The sequence below is a fragment of the Malaclemys terrapin genome, chromosome 14 (assembly GCF_027887155.1).
Source record: "Malaclemys terrapin pileata isolate rMalTer1 chromosome 14, rMalTer1.hap1, whole genome shotgun sequence".
Taxonomy (NCBI): Eukaryota; Metazoa; Chordata; order Testudines; family Emydidae; genus Malaclemys; species Malaclemys terrapin.
The window spans coordinates 19517-39609 of record NC_071518.1 but is presented as its reverse complement, the minus strand read 5'-3'; the positions used below and the strand labels follow the sequence as shown (position 1 = coordinate 39609).

General features: G+C 46.1%; 1 protein-coding gene across 4 annotated transcripts in view; it reads left to right on the top strand.

Annotated features, from left to right (window-relative positions):
* LOC128849046 (carbohydrate sulfotransferase 5-like) overlaps positions 1–12685 on the top strand; it is a 28695-nt gene extending 16010 nt beyond the window's left edge. For 2 of the 4 annotated variants that reach the window (XM_054049411.1, XM_054049412.1), the window contains exon 2: positions 10369–12685. In XM_054049411.1, coding sequence (XP_053905386.1) covers positions 10396–11577 — 1182 coding nt within the window. In that variant the 5' untranslated portion in view covers positions 10369–10395 and the 3' untranslated portion in view covers positions 11578–12685. Of the gene's footprint in view, positions 1–2; positions 195–9700; positions 9789–10368 lie in introns of those variants that run through there. The other 2 variants (XM_054049410.1, XM_054049413.1) reach the window with 2 other exon arrangements.
* Positions 12686–20093: the final 7408 nt, after the last annotated feature.

Genomic DNA, 20093 nt, shown 5'->3' with positions numbered 1-20093 from the left:
AGTATGTGCAGAACCTGGCTAAGAGACGGCAGCACGAGAACAATTGAGAGGAGGACATGGACACAGATGTTCCTGAAAGCACAGGATGTGGCAATTGGGACATCATGGCGGCAGTGGAGCAGGTTGATACAGTGGAACGCCGATTCTGGGCCTGGCAAACAAGCACAGACTGGTGGGACCACATAGTATTGCAGGTATGGGATGATTCCCAGTGGCTGCGAAACTTTTGCATGCGTAAGGCCACTTTCCTGGAACTCTGAGAGTTGCTTTCCCCCGCCCTGAAGCTCAGGAATACCAAAGTGAGAGCTGCCCTGACAGTTGAGAAGCGAGTGGCGATAGCCCTGTGGAAGCTTGCAACGCCTGACTGCTACCGGTCAGTCGGGAATCAATTTGGAGTAGGCAAATCTACTGTGGGGACTGCTGTGATTCAAGTAGCCAATGCAATCATTGATGTTCTGCTATCAAGGGTAGTGACTCTTGGAAATGTGCAGGTCATAGTGGATGGCTTTGCTGCAATGGGGTTCCCTAACTGTGGTGGGGCGAGAGACGGAACGCATATCCCTATCTTGGCACTGGGTCACCTTGCCAACCAGTACATAAACCGCAAGTGGTGCTGCAAGCACTGGTGGATCACAAGGGACATTTCACCAACATCAACGTGGGATGGCCGGGAAAGGTGCATGATGCTCGCATCTTTAGGAACTTGGGGCTGTTTGAACAGCTGCAAGAAGGGACTTACTTCCCAGACCAGAAAATTACTGGGAGGAATGTTGAAATGCCAATAGTTATCTTTGGAGTCCCAGCCTACCCCTTGTTCCCATGGCTCATGAAGCCATACACAGGCAGCCTGGACAGTAGTAAGGAGCAGCTCAACTATAGGCTGAGAAAGTGCAGAATGGTGGTAGAATGTGCCTTTGGACATTTAAAAGCTCGCTGGCATTGTTTGCTGACTAGGTTAGACCTCAGCGCAACCAATATACCCATTGTTATTGCTGCTCGCTGTGTGTTCCATAATATCTGTGAGAGTAAGGGGGAGACATTTATGGTGGGGTGGGAGGTTGAGGCAAATCGCCTGGCGGATGATTTTGAGCAGCCAGACACCAAGGTGATTAGAAGAGCACAGCTAGGTGCACTGCACATCAGACAGGCTTTGAAAACCAGTTTCATGACTGGCCAGGCTACTGTGTGAGAGTTGTGTGTGTTTCTCCTTGATGCAAACCCACCCCCTTTGTTGATTTTAATTCCCTGTAAGCCAACCATCCTCCCCCTTTCGATCACAGCTGGCAAAGGAAATAAAGTAATTATTGTTTTGAAACAATGCATTCTTTCTTTTATTAATTTAAAAAAAAATGTGAGATAACTGACAAGGTAGCCCAGGTGGGGTGGGGAAGAAGGGGTGGACAGAAGGACAAGGCCACATTGCTTATTGTAGCCACTCTACAAATCAAAACTGTTTGAATGACAGCCTTCTGTTGCTTGGGCCATCCTCTGGAGTAGAGTGGCTGGGTGCCCAGAGCCTCCCCCATAGTGTTCTTGGGCGTCTAGGTGAGGAGGATATGGAACTTGTGGGGGAGGGCAGGTGGTTATACAGTGGATGCAGCGGCGGTCTGTGCTCTTGTTGACTTTCCTGCAGCTCCAGCAGACTGCTGAGCATGTCCGTTTGCTCCCCGATTAGCCTCAGCATCGCATCCTGCCTCTTCTCATTGCGCTCACTTAATGCTTTCCTGGACTCTGCCACTGAATGCCTCCATGCATTCAGCTGTGCCCTATCAGTGTGGGAGGACTGCATGAGCTCGGAAAACATGTCATCCGAGTGCGTTTTTTTTCACCTCTAATCTGCGATAACCTCAGGGACGGAGATGACGGGGAGCATAGAAACATTTGCACCTGTGGGGGGATAAGAAGGGAGAGTGAAATTTAAGATGATACATTTCTGAGAACAAAAGGGAGACTCTTTCACAGTGAATCAAGCAATTCACAGCAGATGGCACATGTGCTTGGGTACAAGGTCGCATTTTGCCCTTTATATTGAGCATCTGCTGGTATGGTGACACATCACACACGGCTGGGCAACAGAATTTGGTTTCCAGGCAGCCATGGTAAGCCAAAGGGTACGGGGGGTTGGCTTCTAATGCCTTCATAACATGTGGGAATGGTTTCGAACTGCAACGCCCTCCTTTCCCATAGCAAGCAATGCCATTTGGGTTTGCCATTTAAAAGGAGGGGCTGCGATTTTTCGGTAGATGTGCAGCACACTCCTCCCCCCCACCCCACCACTTGGCTATTCTCTAGGATGATCCCTTTTAGCCAAGTGCAAACAGCCCAGCTCGACTGGGGTCCTTTTACTGTTCCCTTACAAAAATTCCCCTATTTCAACCAGGTGACCATAAATGATATCACTCTCCTGAGGCTAACACAGAAAGATATAGACCAAATGTTGCTTGAATGTGACTAAAATCCAGGACCATTTGCTGCCATGCTTTGTGCTGCAATGATTCCAGACTACTTGTTACTGGCATGGCATGGTAAAGTGTCCTACCATGGAGGACGAAATAAGGCAGCCCTCCCCAGAAACCTTCTGCAAAGGCTTTCAGAGTACCTCCAGGAGAGCTTCATGGAGATGTCTCTGGAGGATTCCCCCTCCATCCCCAGACACGTTAACAGACTTTTCCAGTAGCTGTACTGGCCATGAATGCATCCCAAGTCTTCAGGGCAAATCAAACATTAAACACTATTGCTTTTAAACTCTGTACTGTAGTTACAAATGTGCACTCACCAGAGGTGCCTTCTCCGGCTTCAGGGTCCAGGATCCTGCCTTGGGAGGGTATTGGCTTCAGGGTGATGAAAAGGTCCTGGCTGCTGGGGAGAACAGATTCACCACTTGCCTACTGCGCATTCTCCTCCTCCTCCTCTTCCTCATCCACAAAATCCTCCTCCCTGTTGCGTGAGACTCCCCCCTTGCAGGTGTCCACAGACAGTGGTGGGGTAGTGGTAGGGTCCCCCCCTAGAATGCCATGCAGCTGATCACAGAAGCAGCATGTATGGGGCTCTGACCCGGAGTGGCCGTTTGCCTCCTTTGTCTTTTGGTAGGTTTGCCTGAGCTCCTTAACGTTCACGTGGCACTGCTGTGTGTCCCTGTTGTAGCCTCTGTCCATCATGCCCTGTGCGATTTTGGCATCTATATTAGCATTTCTTCTTTTTGATTGGAGTTCTGCCTGCACAGATTCTTCTCCCCATATAGCAATCAGATCCAGTATCTCCTGTTCGGTCCATGCTGGAGCTCATTTGCGATTCCAGGGGGACTGCATGGTCACCTGTGCTGCTGAGCTCGCCACGCTGACCAAACAGGAAATGAAATTCAAAATTTCCCGGGGCTTTTCCTGTATACCTGGCTAGTGCATCGGAGTTGAAAGTACTGTCCAGTGCAGTCACATTGGAGCACTCTGGGATAGCTCCCAGAGGCCAATAACATCTAATTGCATCTGCACTACCCCAAATTCGACCCAGCAAGGTCGATTTTAGCGCTACTCCCCTTGCCGGGGAGAAGTACAGAAGTTGATTTTAAGAGCCCTTTAGGTCGACGGAACGGGGTTGGTTGTGTAGATGCATTCATTATAAAATTGACCTAATGCGGCTAAATTCGACCTAACCCCTTTGGCTTGGCACCTGACCCTGATTCTGGCTCCAGTTCCAGGCTCCTGACTCTGACCACTGGGTATGTCCGCCCACGTCCTGGTCACTACATCTATTTCCGTTTTTCTCATTTGTTTTATGTATATATTTCTAAATGCTGCCTTCACTCCCTCTCTTATGAGGATGGGCTTTTAACAAAAGAGGTCCTCTTTCAACCAGGAAAATTAATTAAAACTGTAGTAAAGAACAGAATTATCAGACACATACATGAACACAGCTTGTTGGGAAAGAATCAACACAGCTTTTGTAAAGGATAATCATGCCTCACCAATCTCTTACAATTCTTTGAGGGGGTCAACAAATATGGACAAGGGTGATCTAGTGGATACAGGGCACTTGGATTTTCAGAAAGCCTTTGACAAGGTACCTCCCTTTGCTCTTAAGCAAAGTAAGCTGTAATGGGATAAGAGGGAAGGTCCTCTCATGGATCAGTAACTGGTCAAATGACAGGAAGGGTAGAAATGAATGCTCAGTTTTCAGAATGGAGAGAGATAAATAGGGTGTCCCCCCAGGGATCTGTACTGGGACCAGAGCTGTTCAACATTAGGGTTGCCAACTTTCTAATCGCACAAAACCGATCAACCTCATCTCCAAGGCCCTGCCCCTGCTCACTCTATACCCCCTCCCTCCATTGCTTGCTCTCCCCCACTCTCACTCACTTTCACTGGGATGGGGTAGAGGGTTGGGGTGGGGGAGGAGGGTTGGGATGCGGGAGAGGGCTCTGGGCCGGGACAGGAGGTTGGGGTGTGGGAGGACGTTTGGGGTGTGGAAGAGGGCTCTGGGCTGGGGCAGGGGGTGGGGTGCAGGGGGTGAGGACTCTGGCTGGGGGTGCAAGCTCTGGGGTGGGTCCAGGGATTGAGGGATTTGGGGTGTGGGAGAGGGCTCTGGGCCGGGGCAGGGGGTTGGGGTGCGGGGGGGGGTGATGACTCTGGCTGGGGGTGCAGGCTCTGGGGTGGGTGCAGGGATGAGGGGCTTAGGGTGCAGGAGGGGACTTGGGGTGCAGGAGCAGGTTCAGGGTGCGGGATCCCAGTGGCGCTTACTGTGGTCCCAGAAAGCGGCTGCCAGGTCTGTGCAGCCCCATAGCACATGGATGGCCAGTGAGGCTCTGCGCTGCTCTTGCACTCACAGGCGCTACCCCTGCAGCTCCCATTGGTTGCGGTTCCCAGCCAATTGGAGCTGTGGAGCTGGCACTCAGGATGCAAGCAGGGTGCGTAGCCTCCCTGGCCGTCCATGCACCTAGGGGGTCGCAAGGACCTGGTGGCCACTTCCAGGAGCCGCACAGAGCTAGGGCAGGCAGGGAGCCTGCCTTAGCCCCAGGCCCCCGCTGCACTGCCAACCGGACTTTTAACGACCTGGTCGGTGGTGCCAACTGGAGCTGCCAGGGTCCCTTTTCAACCAGGCATTCCAGTCAAAAACCAGACGCCTGGCAACTCTATTCAACATATTTATAAATGATCTGGAAAAAGGGGTAAACAGTGAGGTGGCAAAATTTGTAGACGATACAAAATTTATTCAAGATAGTTAAGTCCAAAGCAGACTGTGGGCTTTTGTGCTCGGGAAACGAGGACCGAGTGGTGGAATAACATCGTCATGCACGTCTGGGATGATGAGCAGAGGCTGCAGAACTTTCAGATGAGGAAAGCCACATTCATGGGATTGTGTGATGAGCTTTCCCCAGCCCTGCGGTACAAGGACACGAGAAAGAGAGCTGCCCTAGAATCATAGAATCCATGGAAGGGACCTCAGAAGGTCATCTAGTCCAACCCCCTGTTCAAAGCAGGACCAATCCCTAGACAGATTTTTGCCCCAGATCCCTAAATGGCACCCTCAAGGATTGAACTCACAACCCTGGGTTTAGCAGGTCAATGCTCAAACCGCTGAGTTATTGTTATCCCTCCCCCTGTTGTTGGAGAAGCACGTAGTGATGCACTGTGGAAGCTGGCTACTCCAGACTGCTACCAATTGGTCGCTAACCAGTTTGGAATGGGAAAGTCGACCATTGGACTTGTGTTGATGGAAGTGTGCAGGGCCTTTAATTGCATCCTGCTTCAAAAGACCGTGACTGGGCAACGTGCATGACATTGTGGATGGCTTTGCACAAATGGGCTTCCCTAACAGTGGAGGGGCCATAGATGGCACACATATTCCAATTCTGGCACCAGACCACCTAGCCACCGAGTACATCAGTCGCAAGGGGTATTTCTCAATGGTTCTCCAGGTGCTTGTGGATCGCTGTGGGCATTTCACGGACATTAACGCAGTCAGAAAAGGTGCATGATGCATGCATCTTTTGGAACACTGGCATGTTCAGGAAGCTGCAAGCAGGGACTTTCTTCCCAGACCAGAAGATCACCATAGGGGAAGTCGAAATGCCCATTGTCATCCTGAGAGACCCCGCCTACCCCTTAATGCCGTGGCTTATGAAGCCATACATGGGGCAACTTGACAGCAGCAAGGAGCGGTTCAACAACAGGCTGAGCAAGTGCAGAATGACTGTTGAGTGTGCTTTTGACTGTTTAAAAGCCCACTGGCGCTGCCTCTATGGGAAGCTGGACCTGGCTGATGACAATATTCCTATGCTTATAACCACGTGCTGTATGCTCCATAATATTTGTGAAGGGATGGGTGAAAGCTTCACTCAGGGCTGGACCACTGAGGCTCAGAGCCTGGAGGCTGAATTTGAACAGCCAGAGACCAGGGCTATTAGAGGGGTGCAGCGTGGGGCCATAAGGATCAGGGATGCCTTGAGGCAGCAATTTGAAGCTGAAAGCCACTAATATTTGGTGCTGTGCTGGGGAGTGCAGTGCTTGTAATGCTAGGAGGTGATTGTGATTGGTGCAGATGATGCAATATGAAGGTTTAACATAATTGCCTGTTGCTTTGCAGGGCTCTGCTTTCAATTAGTAGAATAAAGATGTGATCATTATGGAAGATATCTTGCTGCTGAGGGTGAGCAGGGAATCAAGGAAGGGTCTTCTCCAAGACTGAGGCTTCCGCCCTGACCACTATGCAACTTGCCTGTGTGCAGCAATGGTCTCCTCCCCTCCCTGTGACAGCACAGTGGCGCAGGAAAGTTACTGTTAATGGGGCAAGAAACAAAGTAGCTTGCTGAAGAACCTGTGGCAGCGGATTGCCCAGTATCTCCATAAGAGTTTCCTGGAGATCTCTGAGGTAGATTCCCATGAAGTGAGGGAGTCAATCAACAGCCTGGTCCGCCACTCAGACTAGGCATGTGGTGGGAGAACAGCCTGCTTTCTGAAACCCTCCTGCCCCCAACAACTCGCTTCAGCAATTTCCAAAATCAAATTCACTTACCAGGGGCCTCCTCTCCTGTTTGCGCTTCACCAACATCCTACAGCTGTGACTGGCTAGCCTTCTCCAGGGTAGAAAAGAGCTCCTGGCTGCATGAATCTTTGACCTCCAAGTTATACTCTGCCTCTGGGTCCCCCTCCACATCCTCGTCCAAGATTTCCTCCTTTTGCTTGGTCCACTCTTGACTGGCACGCGAGCCACTGAAGCATCCACAGTGGTCTTTGCAGTGGAGGTGGGGTTGCCGCCAAGTATCACATCCAGCTCTTTGTAGAACCGGCAGCTCGTGGGCGCAGCACTGGAGTGGCGGTTTGCCTTCCGCGCCTTGAGGTAGGTGTTCCGCAGCTCCTTCACTTTGACCCTGCACTGCAGTGTGTCCCGGTCATGGCCCCTTTCTGTCATGCATCGTGAAATCTGTCTGTAGGTACCATAATTCCTATGGCTGGAGCACAGCTGGGACTGGACAGCATCCTTTTCCCCAAATGCTGATGAGGTCCAGCAGCTTGGCATTGCATCAAGCAGGGGATTGCCTGGTGCATGGAGCAGGCATGGCCACCTGGAAAGATGCGCTGAGACCACTGCACGCATCACCGAGCAAACAGGAAGGGGACTTTCAGAATTCCAAAGGAATTTACGGGATGGGGATGACGGTTGGTCACCTGAGGGCAGGGCAGTAGAGTTCAAACCAATGACCAGAGAGGCAAGAATAGGCATTGTGGGACACCTCCTGGAGGCCAATCACAGCATTGTAATTGACTACGGTGTCTACACTGGCACCGCAGCGCTGTAGCCCCAGTGCAGAAAGCTGTACGCCTCTCGGGGTCTTTTTTTACAGCGCTGCAACTGCGCAGTTTCTGCGCACTAAGTGGCTTCGCAGTGTGTACACCTCGGGAGTTACAACACAGAAAGCTGCTTTACTGCACAGAAACTTGCCAGTGTAGACAAGGCCTGACTCATGGACACTGTGATCCTACAGAGTCAGGTGATCTTGTCAACTGATACTAAAACATTACCTGGAACTTCTTCGGAAGTGGGGTCAAGTTTGAGAAATAAAGGATTCCCGCCTTATGTAAATCCTATTTAAGGGTGGGGAGGAAAGCAAAGAGGACTCCTCCTCTCTATGGCCCAAGAAGAAAGACTGCAAATGGGAAGGCAAGGGGAGAGTCCAGACTGAGACGTGTTCAGTCTGAAAAGGAATATACCTGGAACTCTGAACCACAGAAACTTTGCAAACTGCCTGCAACAATATCTAGGGTGAGAAATACTATTTGTAACCAATTTCTTTAGTGAAACTTATTTTGCATGTTTGATTTCATTTGCTTAGTAATCTGCTTTGTTCTGTTTGTTACCCCTTTTACCACTTAAAATCTGTATTTTATAGTTAATAAAATTTGTTTTATTATTAAACGCAGTTTCTGTAATTTTTAACTGGGGGGCGGGGTGCACACCTCTCTCCACATTGAGGGAGGGGGTGAATTTCATAATATATCTTTGGGTCTGCACTGCAAGGGAGGTGGACATCTGAGTGCTGGAGCAAGTCCCTAAAGCTGAGTCTTTCCAGAGCTGATCTGCAGCTGGGTGTGGCCCCGCCTGTGTGCGTGTTAGAGGAGGTTTAAGAACCTGGCTCAGCAAGACAGGTTAAAGGGGGTCCATGCTAACAGAACAGGTAGACTCAGCGGTATCTCAGCATATCAGGTGGCTTCCCAAGCAGTCCAACCCGTACACTCCCATCATGAGACTGGCTTCCTTAAACGCAGGATCAGAGTAGTCAGTGCTGAGGTAAGTCTGTTACAGTGCTCCTATATGCTGTGTTTTCTTTATATAATTGCATCTCTGCTCCTCCAGTTCAGCAACTCTGGCATCAAGATGTTGTATTTGGGCTCTGTGGGCCATGAGCTTCTCTATGGGTGCCATTATAATCACCGTATACAGTGTGTACTTTGTGCAGTAAACTGGGTTGCCCCCATGCTGCCTAAACTCTTACTACCTCCGTTTGTTGTTATGCTGGTGATTTTATTCTATGGCTGGGTACTAGGTTGACAACCTATGTTTCAGACAAATGTGAGAACATCCAAAATTATAATGGATAGGAACATTTTTAAGGGATAAAAAAAACTCATATTTCAGGACATAAACTGAACTGTAACTGATGGGAGGGTTAGGAAGCAAACTTCTCCTTTGGCAACATTTCCCAAACTTTTGATAGCTGAGTCCTATTTCAAATAAATTAAACCAATTGCTTCCCTACCCTGCTCCATTCAGCCTCACCATGTGTTGTTAAAGTCCCATCCAACTTAATTTATCAGAGGGGTAGCCATGTTAGTCTGGATCTGTAAAAAGCAACGAAGAGTCCTGTGGCACCTTAAAGACTAACAGATGTATTGGAGCATAATCATCACCAAGGGAGGAGAAACTGCTTTTGTAGTTGTTCACACCTCAACTGCTAGAAGAGGGCCTCACCCTCCCTGATTGAACTAACCTCATTATCTCCAGACTGATTCTTGCCTGCATATTTATACCTGCCTCTGGAAATTTCCATTACATGCGTCTGACGAAGTGGGTATTCACCCACGAAAGCTTATGCTCCAATACATCTGTTAGTCTTTAAGGTGCCACAGGACTCTTTGTTGCAACTTAATTTAGACATCTTCTATGCTCTCCACCACCTATTGGGGCACATTGCCATTCCATGATTGTGCATTACAGGGTTTCTTGCACCTTTCTCTGAAGCATCTGGTTTTGGCCGCTGTTTGAGACAGCATACTGACTAGATCTGAACTAGTGTGGTAAGTCTTGTATTATCTTTGTTAAAGGCTAAGGCTTTTTTTATTTGTTTATTTTACAGATTTTATTTACTTTTGTATACTAACAGTTGAACAACTTACTCTCTGCAGCACCAGATACCCACTCCAAACTTTCTTCTACTCTGTGCTCACTCTTGCACTGCCTTTTTCCCATTCCATTTACTACCTTTCTCAGCTCTCTTGCCAATAGACTCACTCTGCAGTCTCCATAAGTCAGAAACAAGTTATATCCAACATAGCACATAAATACAAAAAAGAAAAGTCTTAACAGTAGTCTATCTAAATTATAAATAAATTAATGGAGATAGCCTATCTCCTAGAACTGGAAGGGACATTGAAAGGTCATCGAGTCCAGCCCCCTGCCTTCACTAGCAGGACCAAGTACGAATTTTGCCCCAGCTTCCTAAGTGGCCCCCTCAAGGATTGAACTCTCAACCCTGGGTTTAGCAGGCCAATGCTTAAACCACTGAGCTATCCCTCCACCTCTGCTGTGAGTTGTATCGTCATTATGCCACTGCAGTTGTTACCAAATACTAAACAGCTTTTTCCTCTTCCTTTTCAGTGTATTAGTTGCTTTCCTTCAGCCAGTATGATGAGACTTCGGATTTCCAGCACTATTGTTGTAGTTTTCCTTATGATTCAGACTGGATTCTTACTATTTATGTATGCTCGACGTAGCAGCTTCATGCCTCAGTCTGAAGAGAAGCCATCTCGGGTGCACATCCTTATTCTCTCTTCCTGGAGGTCAGGATCTTCCTTCGTTGGCCAACTGTTTAGCCAACACCCTGATGTCTTCTACCTGATGGAACCTGCCTGGCATGTGTGGGTAACGATGTACCAGAACAGTGCCAAAGTCTTACATATGGCTGTTAGAGACCTAGTCAGGTCTGTCTTCAAGTGTGACATGTCTGTATTTGATGCCTACATGCCTTGGAAGAGAAATTTGTCCGATCTGTTCCAGTGGGCAGTGAGTCGGGCACTCTGTTCAGCTCCTGCCTGTGATTCCTTTCAACGCACCGATATTACCAATGAAATGGCCTGCAAGACCCTTTGTGGCAAGTACCCATTCAGCAAGGTGGAGGAAGCTTGCAAGACCTATAGCCACATTGTCCTCAAGGAGGTCCGGTTCTTTGATCTGACAGTTCTCTATCCCCTTCTCACTGACCTCTCCCTGAATCTCAAAATCATTCACTTGGTGCGTGATCCCAGAGCTGTTGCCAAGTCACGAGAACAATCAGTAAAAGCCTTAGCTCGTGACAATGGGATTGTTCTGAGCACCAATGGCACTAAAGTGGAGGACAGCAAATATAAAGTAATGCAGGAAATTTGTAGAAGTCATGTTCAGATTTATGAAACAGCTACTCAAAAACCTCCAAGATTTCTAAAAGATCGCTATTTGATGATCCGTTTTGAAGATCTGGTACAAGATCCCTTATCAGAAATCAGAGACATGTATACATTTGCAGATCTTAGACTGACCCCCAGACTTGAAAGCTGGATCTATAATATCACACATGGCCAGGGACCAGGAAAGAAAAGGGAAGCCTTCAAAATCACCTCCCGAGATGCAGTTAACGTTTCCCAGGCCTGGAGGAATATTCTTTCCTTCCAGAAAATTAAGAAAGTACAAGAAGTCTGCAAAGGTGCTATAAATATGCTTGGCTATAAACTTCTGGATTCTGAGAAAGAGCAAAAAGATTTGTCATTAGATTTAGTGTTGCCAAGACAAAGAAACCAGTTCAGTTGGTCATCATTTAATCCGAAAAACTAAGACATATTACTTTGAGAGGTTTTTTGGAAATTTTATGTATCTACTGTGCAATGTGTAGGTAGTATGAAAAGATTTGGCTGTCAGATTTAATCCTAGTCCTAGCTGCTATTTTTTTCAAGTGATGGAAGTTTGTTTGTTTTTTCTTCAATTTCACACACTGGAGAATGTGAAACAAATGAGAAATGCAGCATGAGATTTGTCAGTTTGCAGACTTACAGCTGAGGTGAGCTGTTGTGAACACTGCATCTTGTAAATATTATAATTTAATATGTTAAACTATATGTCTTTCAAAGGTGAATTAATGGAGATGGAAAATGTCTTTTTTATTTATTGAGTAATACTTTAATTTTTAAACTTTGATTAAACTCAGGATAACATTTGATTAAACATTTTAAGGAAATCTCAACATCTCAAAAACAAATGCATGGAAATCAGGATGGCATAAATTCTCTCAGCTTTCTGCATTCTTTGGTTTTCTTTTTTTTTTTTTTATCCCCTGATATATTGTCTTTTGTATTCTCCCCTGACACCTCTTCAAGCTATTTTGCAGCTCTGTGTTTTTTGAAAACTTGTCTGAATCTTTTTGTGTGTGTTAATTTTCAATAGTGCAGATCATCCTGGGAAACCCCAGAGAACTGAGGTTACTTCTAAAAATGACCTATCTTTGGGTCAGCTGTGAAATCCTGAATTATTTTGTCAATAGATTTACCTGTGCTCTGATCTGAATGGCAGAGTTCTCACCAGCTATTTGATCAAGGCACTGGAGTAGAGCTTTTGCATTGGAGTATGGAATCTAAAAGCAGAAAATAGAAGTAGAAAATTAGAATGAAGGAATCATCGTGGTAATAGCCTGTTCAAAAGAACATAATCATATGCTCTATAACTCCATGACACACATAATAGGAACAGACCTGCTTCTACAATCTGTGTAATTTACAGCTTTTTAAAAATCAAATTCTAGTTGTAGTACTGAAGAGTCAATTTTTAATGAAATTCACCACAGCAAATATGTCTGCCTTTGAAGCTTGTGTATTATTTATACTTCTGTATGCAATTCTTTGACAGAAACAAATCTTGAAGCAGAAATAAAGACTAATTTAAAACTTTTCATCTGAACAAAGGCATTAAATCATCTAACATTTAATCAGTTTTGGATACACAGTTAATATTAATTGAGGGAAATCATTAAACTCTTAATTTTGGAGGTGGTTTGGGTAAAATCTCAACTAAGTATATACTAGGGCTGTCAAACTATTAAAAAAAATTAATCTCAAGATTAAAAAATAATCCTGATTAATCAGTTTTAATTGCACAGTTAAACTGTAATAGAATACTATTTATTTAAATATTTTGGATGTTTTCTACATTTCCAAATATATTGATTTCAGTTACAACACACAATACAAAGTGCACCGTGCTCATTTTATTATTTTGGATTACAAAAATTTGCACTGTAAAAACATAAACAAAAGAAAAATTATTTTTCAATTCACCTCATACAAGTACTGTAGTGCAGTCTATTTATAGTAAAAGTGCAACTCACAAATGTAGATTATTATTTTTTTTACATAACTGCACTCAAAAATAAAATGCAAAACTTTAGAGCCTACAAGTCCACGCTGTCCTACTTCTTGTTCAGCCAATGGCTAAGACAAACAAGTTTGTTTACATTTATGGGAGATAATGTTCCCCACTTCTTATTTACAAAGTCACCTGAAAGTGATGTGCCAGATATGCTAAACATTTGTATGCCCCTTCATGCTTCGACCACCATTCCAGAGGACATGCTTCCATATTGATTATGGGTTCTTCTTGATAACAGTCCAAAGCAGTGCAGACTGACGCATGTTCGTTTTCATCTTCTGAGTCAGATGCCACCAGCAGAAAATTCATTTTCTTTGTTGGTAGTTCGGGTTCTATAGTTTCTGCATCAGAGTGTTGCTCTTTTAAGACTTCTGACAGCATATTTCACACCTCATCTCTCTGATTTTGGAAGGCACTTCAGATTCTTAAATCTTGAGTCAAGTGCTGTAGCTACCTTTAGAAATCTCACATTGGTACTGTGACACCACACCCCATATTCTTCATAGTGATATTATTATGATATGGTTATAGCATAATTATGTTGCATTTTATGCAAGATGGGACATGTGAGCTGTCATTGTAAAAGTTATGATTTGCTGAATATGATTATCCTATTTGTATGCATGTATCGTTTTGTATCTGAAGTTATTAATATTGACTATGTATCTGTATTTCAAATGTAGTTACACCTCAGTAATGCCAACTAGACAAGATGCTGTCAGTCTAGATAGCTGGTTGGAAAGGACCTATTCAGGACAATGAGCCATTAGGGAAAACAATAGGCCTTAGGAGAAGCTTATCTCCTACCTGGTGATGAGCCTTCCTGAGAACACCACAGACAGCCTGTAAGTGAAGCTGCTATGACTCTACAAGGGCAGGTGACCAGATCACATGTTGCTGGACTCCATCTTGGGATGTAAGTATTTTTCCACAGACTGGTCTGGGAATCAAGCTTTGGAATAAAGGGTTCCCACCATATGCAAAAGCTACATAAGGCAGAGAGTGACATCATCTGTGGTTCTTCACTCCCCACACAAGAAGACTCCTGGAAACACCTGAGGAACAAAGACTGAACTGGGGGAAGTGCTGGACATAGGCTAAAGGGATTTCTAGCCTGTGTATGAGACACCTGGAGCTTCCAAGCTGTAAAGAATGTGCAGCTTGCCTCGTAAGAATCTGCAGTCTGCTTGTATCATCTCTTAGGGTGGGAATCTGCTAATTCATATCCAAACTATCTAGTATATTAAGCTTAGTTTGCGTTTTTTATTTATTTGCTAGGTAATCTGCTTTGATCTGTTTGCTATCCCTTATAATCACTTAAAATCTATCTTTTGTAGTTAATGAACTTGTTTTGCTTTATCTAAATCAGTGAGTTGGAGTGAAGTGTATGGGAATCATAGTTCAAGGGGCAAAGGCTGTTGCATATTCCTCTCCACATTGAGGGAGGGGGTGAACTTTATGAGCTTCTGCTGTACAGTTCCCTGTGCAGTGCAAGATGGTATAATTTTGGGTTTATACTCCAGAGGGGGTGCGAGCTTGGGGAGCTGGGAGTTGTCTTGGCTGTAGCCTTCCTATGCAGAGGCTGGTCAGCCAGCCTGCATGTAAGTGCAGCTGGGTGTGTCCCTAGCTGTATGAATCCTGGTAAAAGTGCAGGCTGGAGAGCTTTGCAGCTTATCACAGCAGTACAGTGTGAGAGGGAACCCAGGCTGGTGGATCAGGGGGCTCAGTGGTACCCCAGTTCCAGGTGGCACCCCAGAGGGAACCTGTCACAGGTACTTTCTTTGCGTTTTGTCAAATCTGCAGTGAAAGTGTTCTTAAATCAAACAACATGTGCTGGATCATCATCCGAGACGCCATAACATGAACTATATGGCAGAGTGAGGGTAAAACCACAGAGCAGAAGACAATTCTCCTCCCAAGGAGTTCGGTCACAAATTTAATTAATGCATCATTTTTTTTAATGAGCATCATCAGCATTGAAGCATGTCCTGTGAAATGGTGGCCGAAGCATGAAGGGACATACAAATGTTTAGCATATCTGGCACATAAATATCTTGCAACGCCAGCTACAACAGTGCCATGTGAAAGTCTGTTCTCACTTTCAGGTGACATTGTAAATAAGAAGCAGGTAGCATTATCTCCCGTAAATGTAAACAAACTTGTTTGAGCGATTAGCTGAACAAGAAGTAGGACTGAGTGGACTTGTAGGCACTGTACATTTTGTATTCTGTGTTAGAATTGAAATCAATATATTTGGAAATGTAGAAAAACATTCAAAAATACTTCTAATAAATTTCAATTGGTATTCTATTATTGTTTAGCAGCGATTAATCGTGATTTTTTTAATTGAGTTAGTTTGTTTTGAGTTAATTGCTTGAGTTAACTGATTAATTGACAGCCCTAGTATATACATGTGTGTAACAGGGCAGTGGCCCTTTAAGGTCCAAAGCAGTAGTGACTCCTTTCCATGTGTCCAGGAAAAAGCAGGTGCAGGCCTTGAAGCAGTCAGTTGACTAGAGGATGTTTGGGCGAGGGTGGGAAGGTATAAGAAAAACCGAGACCACTGTTCCCTTAGGGGAGAGAGACCCTTGTAAAGTGGGCAGGGCACTTCTCTCCCAGCTCTTCTCTCCTAGCTGGCTCAGATAGGTATTTGGGTTAATTAGACATGCCCGGGAAGGGTCAGGTGGCTGGGGGCAGATGACTGAAGTGGAGGAGCCTAGTCCAGCCAGTGGAGATGGCTGCTGGAGGAAAGAAACCAACCAGCATCCAAGCCCAGGAAGAGGGTTGTGCAACCCCTAGATTTGAGGGGTGAGTAACAGGTTGGGGAGGCCAGAACTTAAAGCTGCAGTTCCAGGAAGGAGGGCTGTGAAATCCCCTGAACTTAAGGCAGGCGGCGGGAGGGGAGCTCTGTTTGGATCCAGATGGTGCTTAATTAATTAGACCCTAGCAGAGGGGGAATATTATTTTAAAGACCTTTTGCTGTGAGTAAATTATTTCCAGAGACTCAGAGAGAAACTGAGGCAGTATGCCTGCAGGGCCTCCCCAGACCACAAAGGGATGCCAAAGGATAGCACCTGTCTACAATGTTATTTGAAAAGATCTTCCTAAGAACACCCCATGCATTCCTATGGGGCAATGCAATGTTTTTAACATTGTGTAGATGAAAAATAGAACAGGACCCTAATCATTCCCCCTACCTTGCAAGGGCTGCTCTGTCAGACCATAGCACAGTATGGGTGCTGTGATGATTTAAACCTACTTGAGGAGAAATATAACAGGAACTTAGTACATATTGTAACAACTGTCCTGTGGAACAAGAACATGCATTCCAAAGAGATCTGTCATGTTTTTTAACTTTGGAGATGACGATCAAAACCCTAATATTTCTCCCTACTTTGCAAGGATTTTCAGTTTTGAACATACCATCACATGCATTCCAATGAGGTCAGGATGAAAAGTATAACAGGTCTGCTAAGGTACTCCATACTAATAGATGTTAAGTCCAGAAGAGACCATTATGATCATCTAGTCCAGGGTGGGCAAACTTTTTGGCCCGAGAGCCACATCTGGGTGGGGAAATTGCATGCAGGGCCATGAATGTAGGGCTGGGGCAGGGGGTTGGGATGTGGGAGGGAGTGCAGGGTGTGGCAGGGTGTACGGTGTGCAGGAAGGGGCTCAGGACAAGGCGTTGGGGCAGAGGAGGGGTGTAGGGTGTACGAGGGGGCTCAGGGAAGGGGGTTGAGGTGCAGGAGGGGGTGCACAGTGCTGGAGGGGGCTCAGGGCAGTGGTGCAGGGAGGGGTGCAAGGGGCTCAGGGCAGGGGGCTCTGGGCAGGGAGTTGGAGGGGTGGGGTGCAGGAGGCGTTCGGGTTCCGGCCTGGCACTGTTTACCTGGAGCAGCTCTGGGGTGGCAGCGGTGCGCACCAGGGCTAGGGCAGGCTCCCTGCCTGCCCCTGCCCCGGCCCCGGCCCCGTGCCGTTCCAGGAAGCGGCTGGCACCATGTCCCTGTGGCCCCTGGGGGAGTGGGGGCAGAGGGCTCCATGCACTGCCCTTGCCTGTGGGTACCTCCCCTGAAGCTCCCATTGGCCGCAGTTCCCCGTTCCCGGCCAATGGGATCTGTGGGGGGCAGTCCCTGCAGGTGAGAGCAGCACACGGAGCCCTCTGCTCCCCCCCACCCCACCCAAGGGCTGCAGGGACATGGTGCCGGCCACTTCTGGGAGCGGTGCGGGGCCCATGGCAACACGGGGGTGGCAATTCTGTGGTCTGGATTCAAAGCCCTGATGGGCCGGACCCGGGCCGTAGTTCGCCCACCCCTTATCTAGTCTGACCTCCTGGATCGTGCAGGTTGTAGAATTTCACTAAGTGATTCCTGCATCAAGCCCATACCTTCTGTCTGAGCTAGAGCACATGTTTTAGAAAGTATCTTGATTTGAAGACTTCAAATGTTGGAGAATTCACCACAATCCCAGGTATATTGCTCCAATGGTTAGTTACCCTTGCTGTTAAAAATGTTCACCTTATTTCTAGTCTGGATTTGTCTAGCTTCAGGTTCAAGTCATTGGATCTTTGACCGCTAAATTAGAAAGCCCTCTGTTATCAGAAATCTTTTCCTCGTATAGATTCTTATAGAGTGTAACCAAGTCACCTTGTAAGCTTCTCTTGGACATGTTAAATAGATTGAACTCCCTAAGTCTCCTGAGGTAATTCAGGTTTTCCAGAGTTCAAATCATTCTTGAAGCTCTGAAGACTTTTCAAATTTTCAACATCCTTTTTAAAGTGTAGACAGCAGAACTGGTCACAGTATCCAGTAATGGTCTCACCAATATTGTATCTGAAAGTAATACCATTTGATATTCCTCTGCTTATACATCCACAGATAAATCATGTCTCTTTTAGCCATAGCAGTATCCAGGGAACTCCTGTTCAGTTGGTTGTCACCATAAACCCGAAGTCCTTTTCAGTCATTTCTTTCCAGGATACAGTCCCCCATATATAAGTGTGACATACATTCTATGTTCCTATGTGCATAACCTGGCATTCAGGTGTATTAAAACAGATGTTGGTCAAATGAGCCCAAATTACCAAGCAATCCAAATCATTGTGTAACTGACCCATCCTTATCATTATTTACCTCTCCATCAGCCCTTGTGGCATTGGCAAACTTTACCCACAGTGATTTTATATTTTTTTCCAAATCACTGATAAAGACATTGAATAGCTTTAGGCAACGAACAGATCCCTGAGCGATGCCACCAGAAACACACACCCTGGATGATAATTACTTATTTACAGTTACTTTTGAGATCTGTCAGGTAGCTCTCTTTTGAAATATACTACACCAATTTTGTATAGCACAGTGGTTCTCAAACTTTTGTACTGGTGACCTCTTTCACATAGCAAGCCTCTGAGTGTGACTCCCCCCTTATCAATTAAAAACACTTTAAAATATATTTAACAGCATTATAAATGCTGGATGCAAAGTGGGGTTTGGGGTGCAGGCTAACAGCTCATGACCCCCCCCCCCATATAATAACCTCACGACCCCCTGAGGGGTGCAGACCCCCTGTTTGAAAACCCCTGGTATAGCACAATGTTTTAATCAGAATGTCACGTGGGATTAAGCCTCATAGAATCATAGAATATCAGGGTTGGAAGGGACCTCAGGAGGTCATCTAGTCCAACCCCCTGCTCAAAGCAGGACCAATTCCCAACTAAATCATCCCAGCCAGGGCTTTGTCAAGCCTGGCCTTAAAACCCTCTAAGGAAGGAGATCCCACCACCTCCCTAGGTAACCCATTCCAGTGCTTCACCACCCTCCTAGTGAAAAAGTTTTTCCTAATAGCCAACCTAAACCTCCCCCACTGCAACTTGAGACCATTGCTCCTTGTTCTGTCATCTGCCACCACTGAGAACAGCCGAGCTCCATCCTCTTTGGAACCCCCTTCTGGTAGTTGAACGTAGCTATCAAATCGCCCCTCATTCTTCTCTTCTGCAGACGAAACAATCCCAGTTCCCTCAGCCTCTCCTCATAAGTCATGTGCTCCAGACCCCTAATCATTTTTGTTGCCCTCCGCTGGCCTCTTTCCAATTTTTCCACATCCTTCTTGTAGTGTGGGACCCAAAACTGGACACAGTATTCCAGATGAGGCCTCATCAATGTCGAATACATTTAAGTACATTATGTCATCCAAACTTGTAATGTCATTAAAAAAGAACGAGTTTGCTTGCCAAAACTTATTTTCCATAAACCATATTGATTAGGAATTAATTATGCTGCTGTCTTTTAATTCTTTACTGATTCCATCCATCTCAGCTGTCATATGATTTTTTCATGGGATTGATGTCAAACTAGCCTGCCGATGATTAACTAAATCATTCTGTTTACCCTTTTGAAACATTGGTGCAACATTCACTTTTTTTCAGTCTGGTGGAAATTCTTTAGTATGCCAAGGTTTGTTAAATATTAACATCAATGGCTCAGAGAGCACCACAGCTGATTTTTTTAAAACTGTTGCCTGGATGTTATCCAGGCTTGTGGATTTTAAAATGTTTAACTTTAGGAGTTGCTGTTTAACATGCTGCCTAGTTACTGTTGGAAAATAAAGTACTTAATTTCCTTTGTTCATTATATTATTCTGTATTGCAAGGAGAGCCTTCTGAAGCCTAACATTGCCATGAGGCACAATAGATTAATAGATTCCAAGGCCAAAAGGGAACATTGTGATCATCTAGGCCAGTATTTCTCAAACTGTGGTCCGCGGACCCTTGGGGATCTGCAAGTGTACTCCAGGGGGTTCACAAGCCCTGCTGATCAACTCCTCCCCCTTCCTCCCAGTGCCTCCTGCACGCCAGGGAACAGCTGTTCTCCAGTGTGCAGGAGGCGCTGGGGTGGGGGTGGGGGTGGGGATGGGGTGCTCAGGGGAGGGGATGGGGT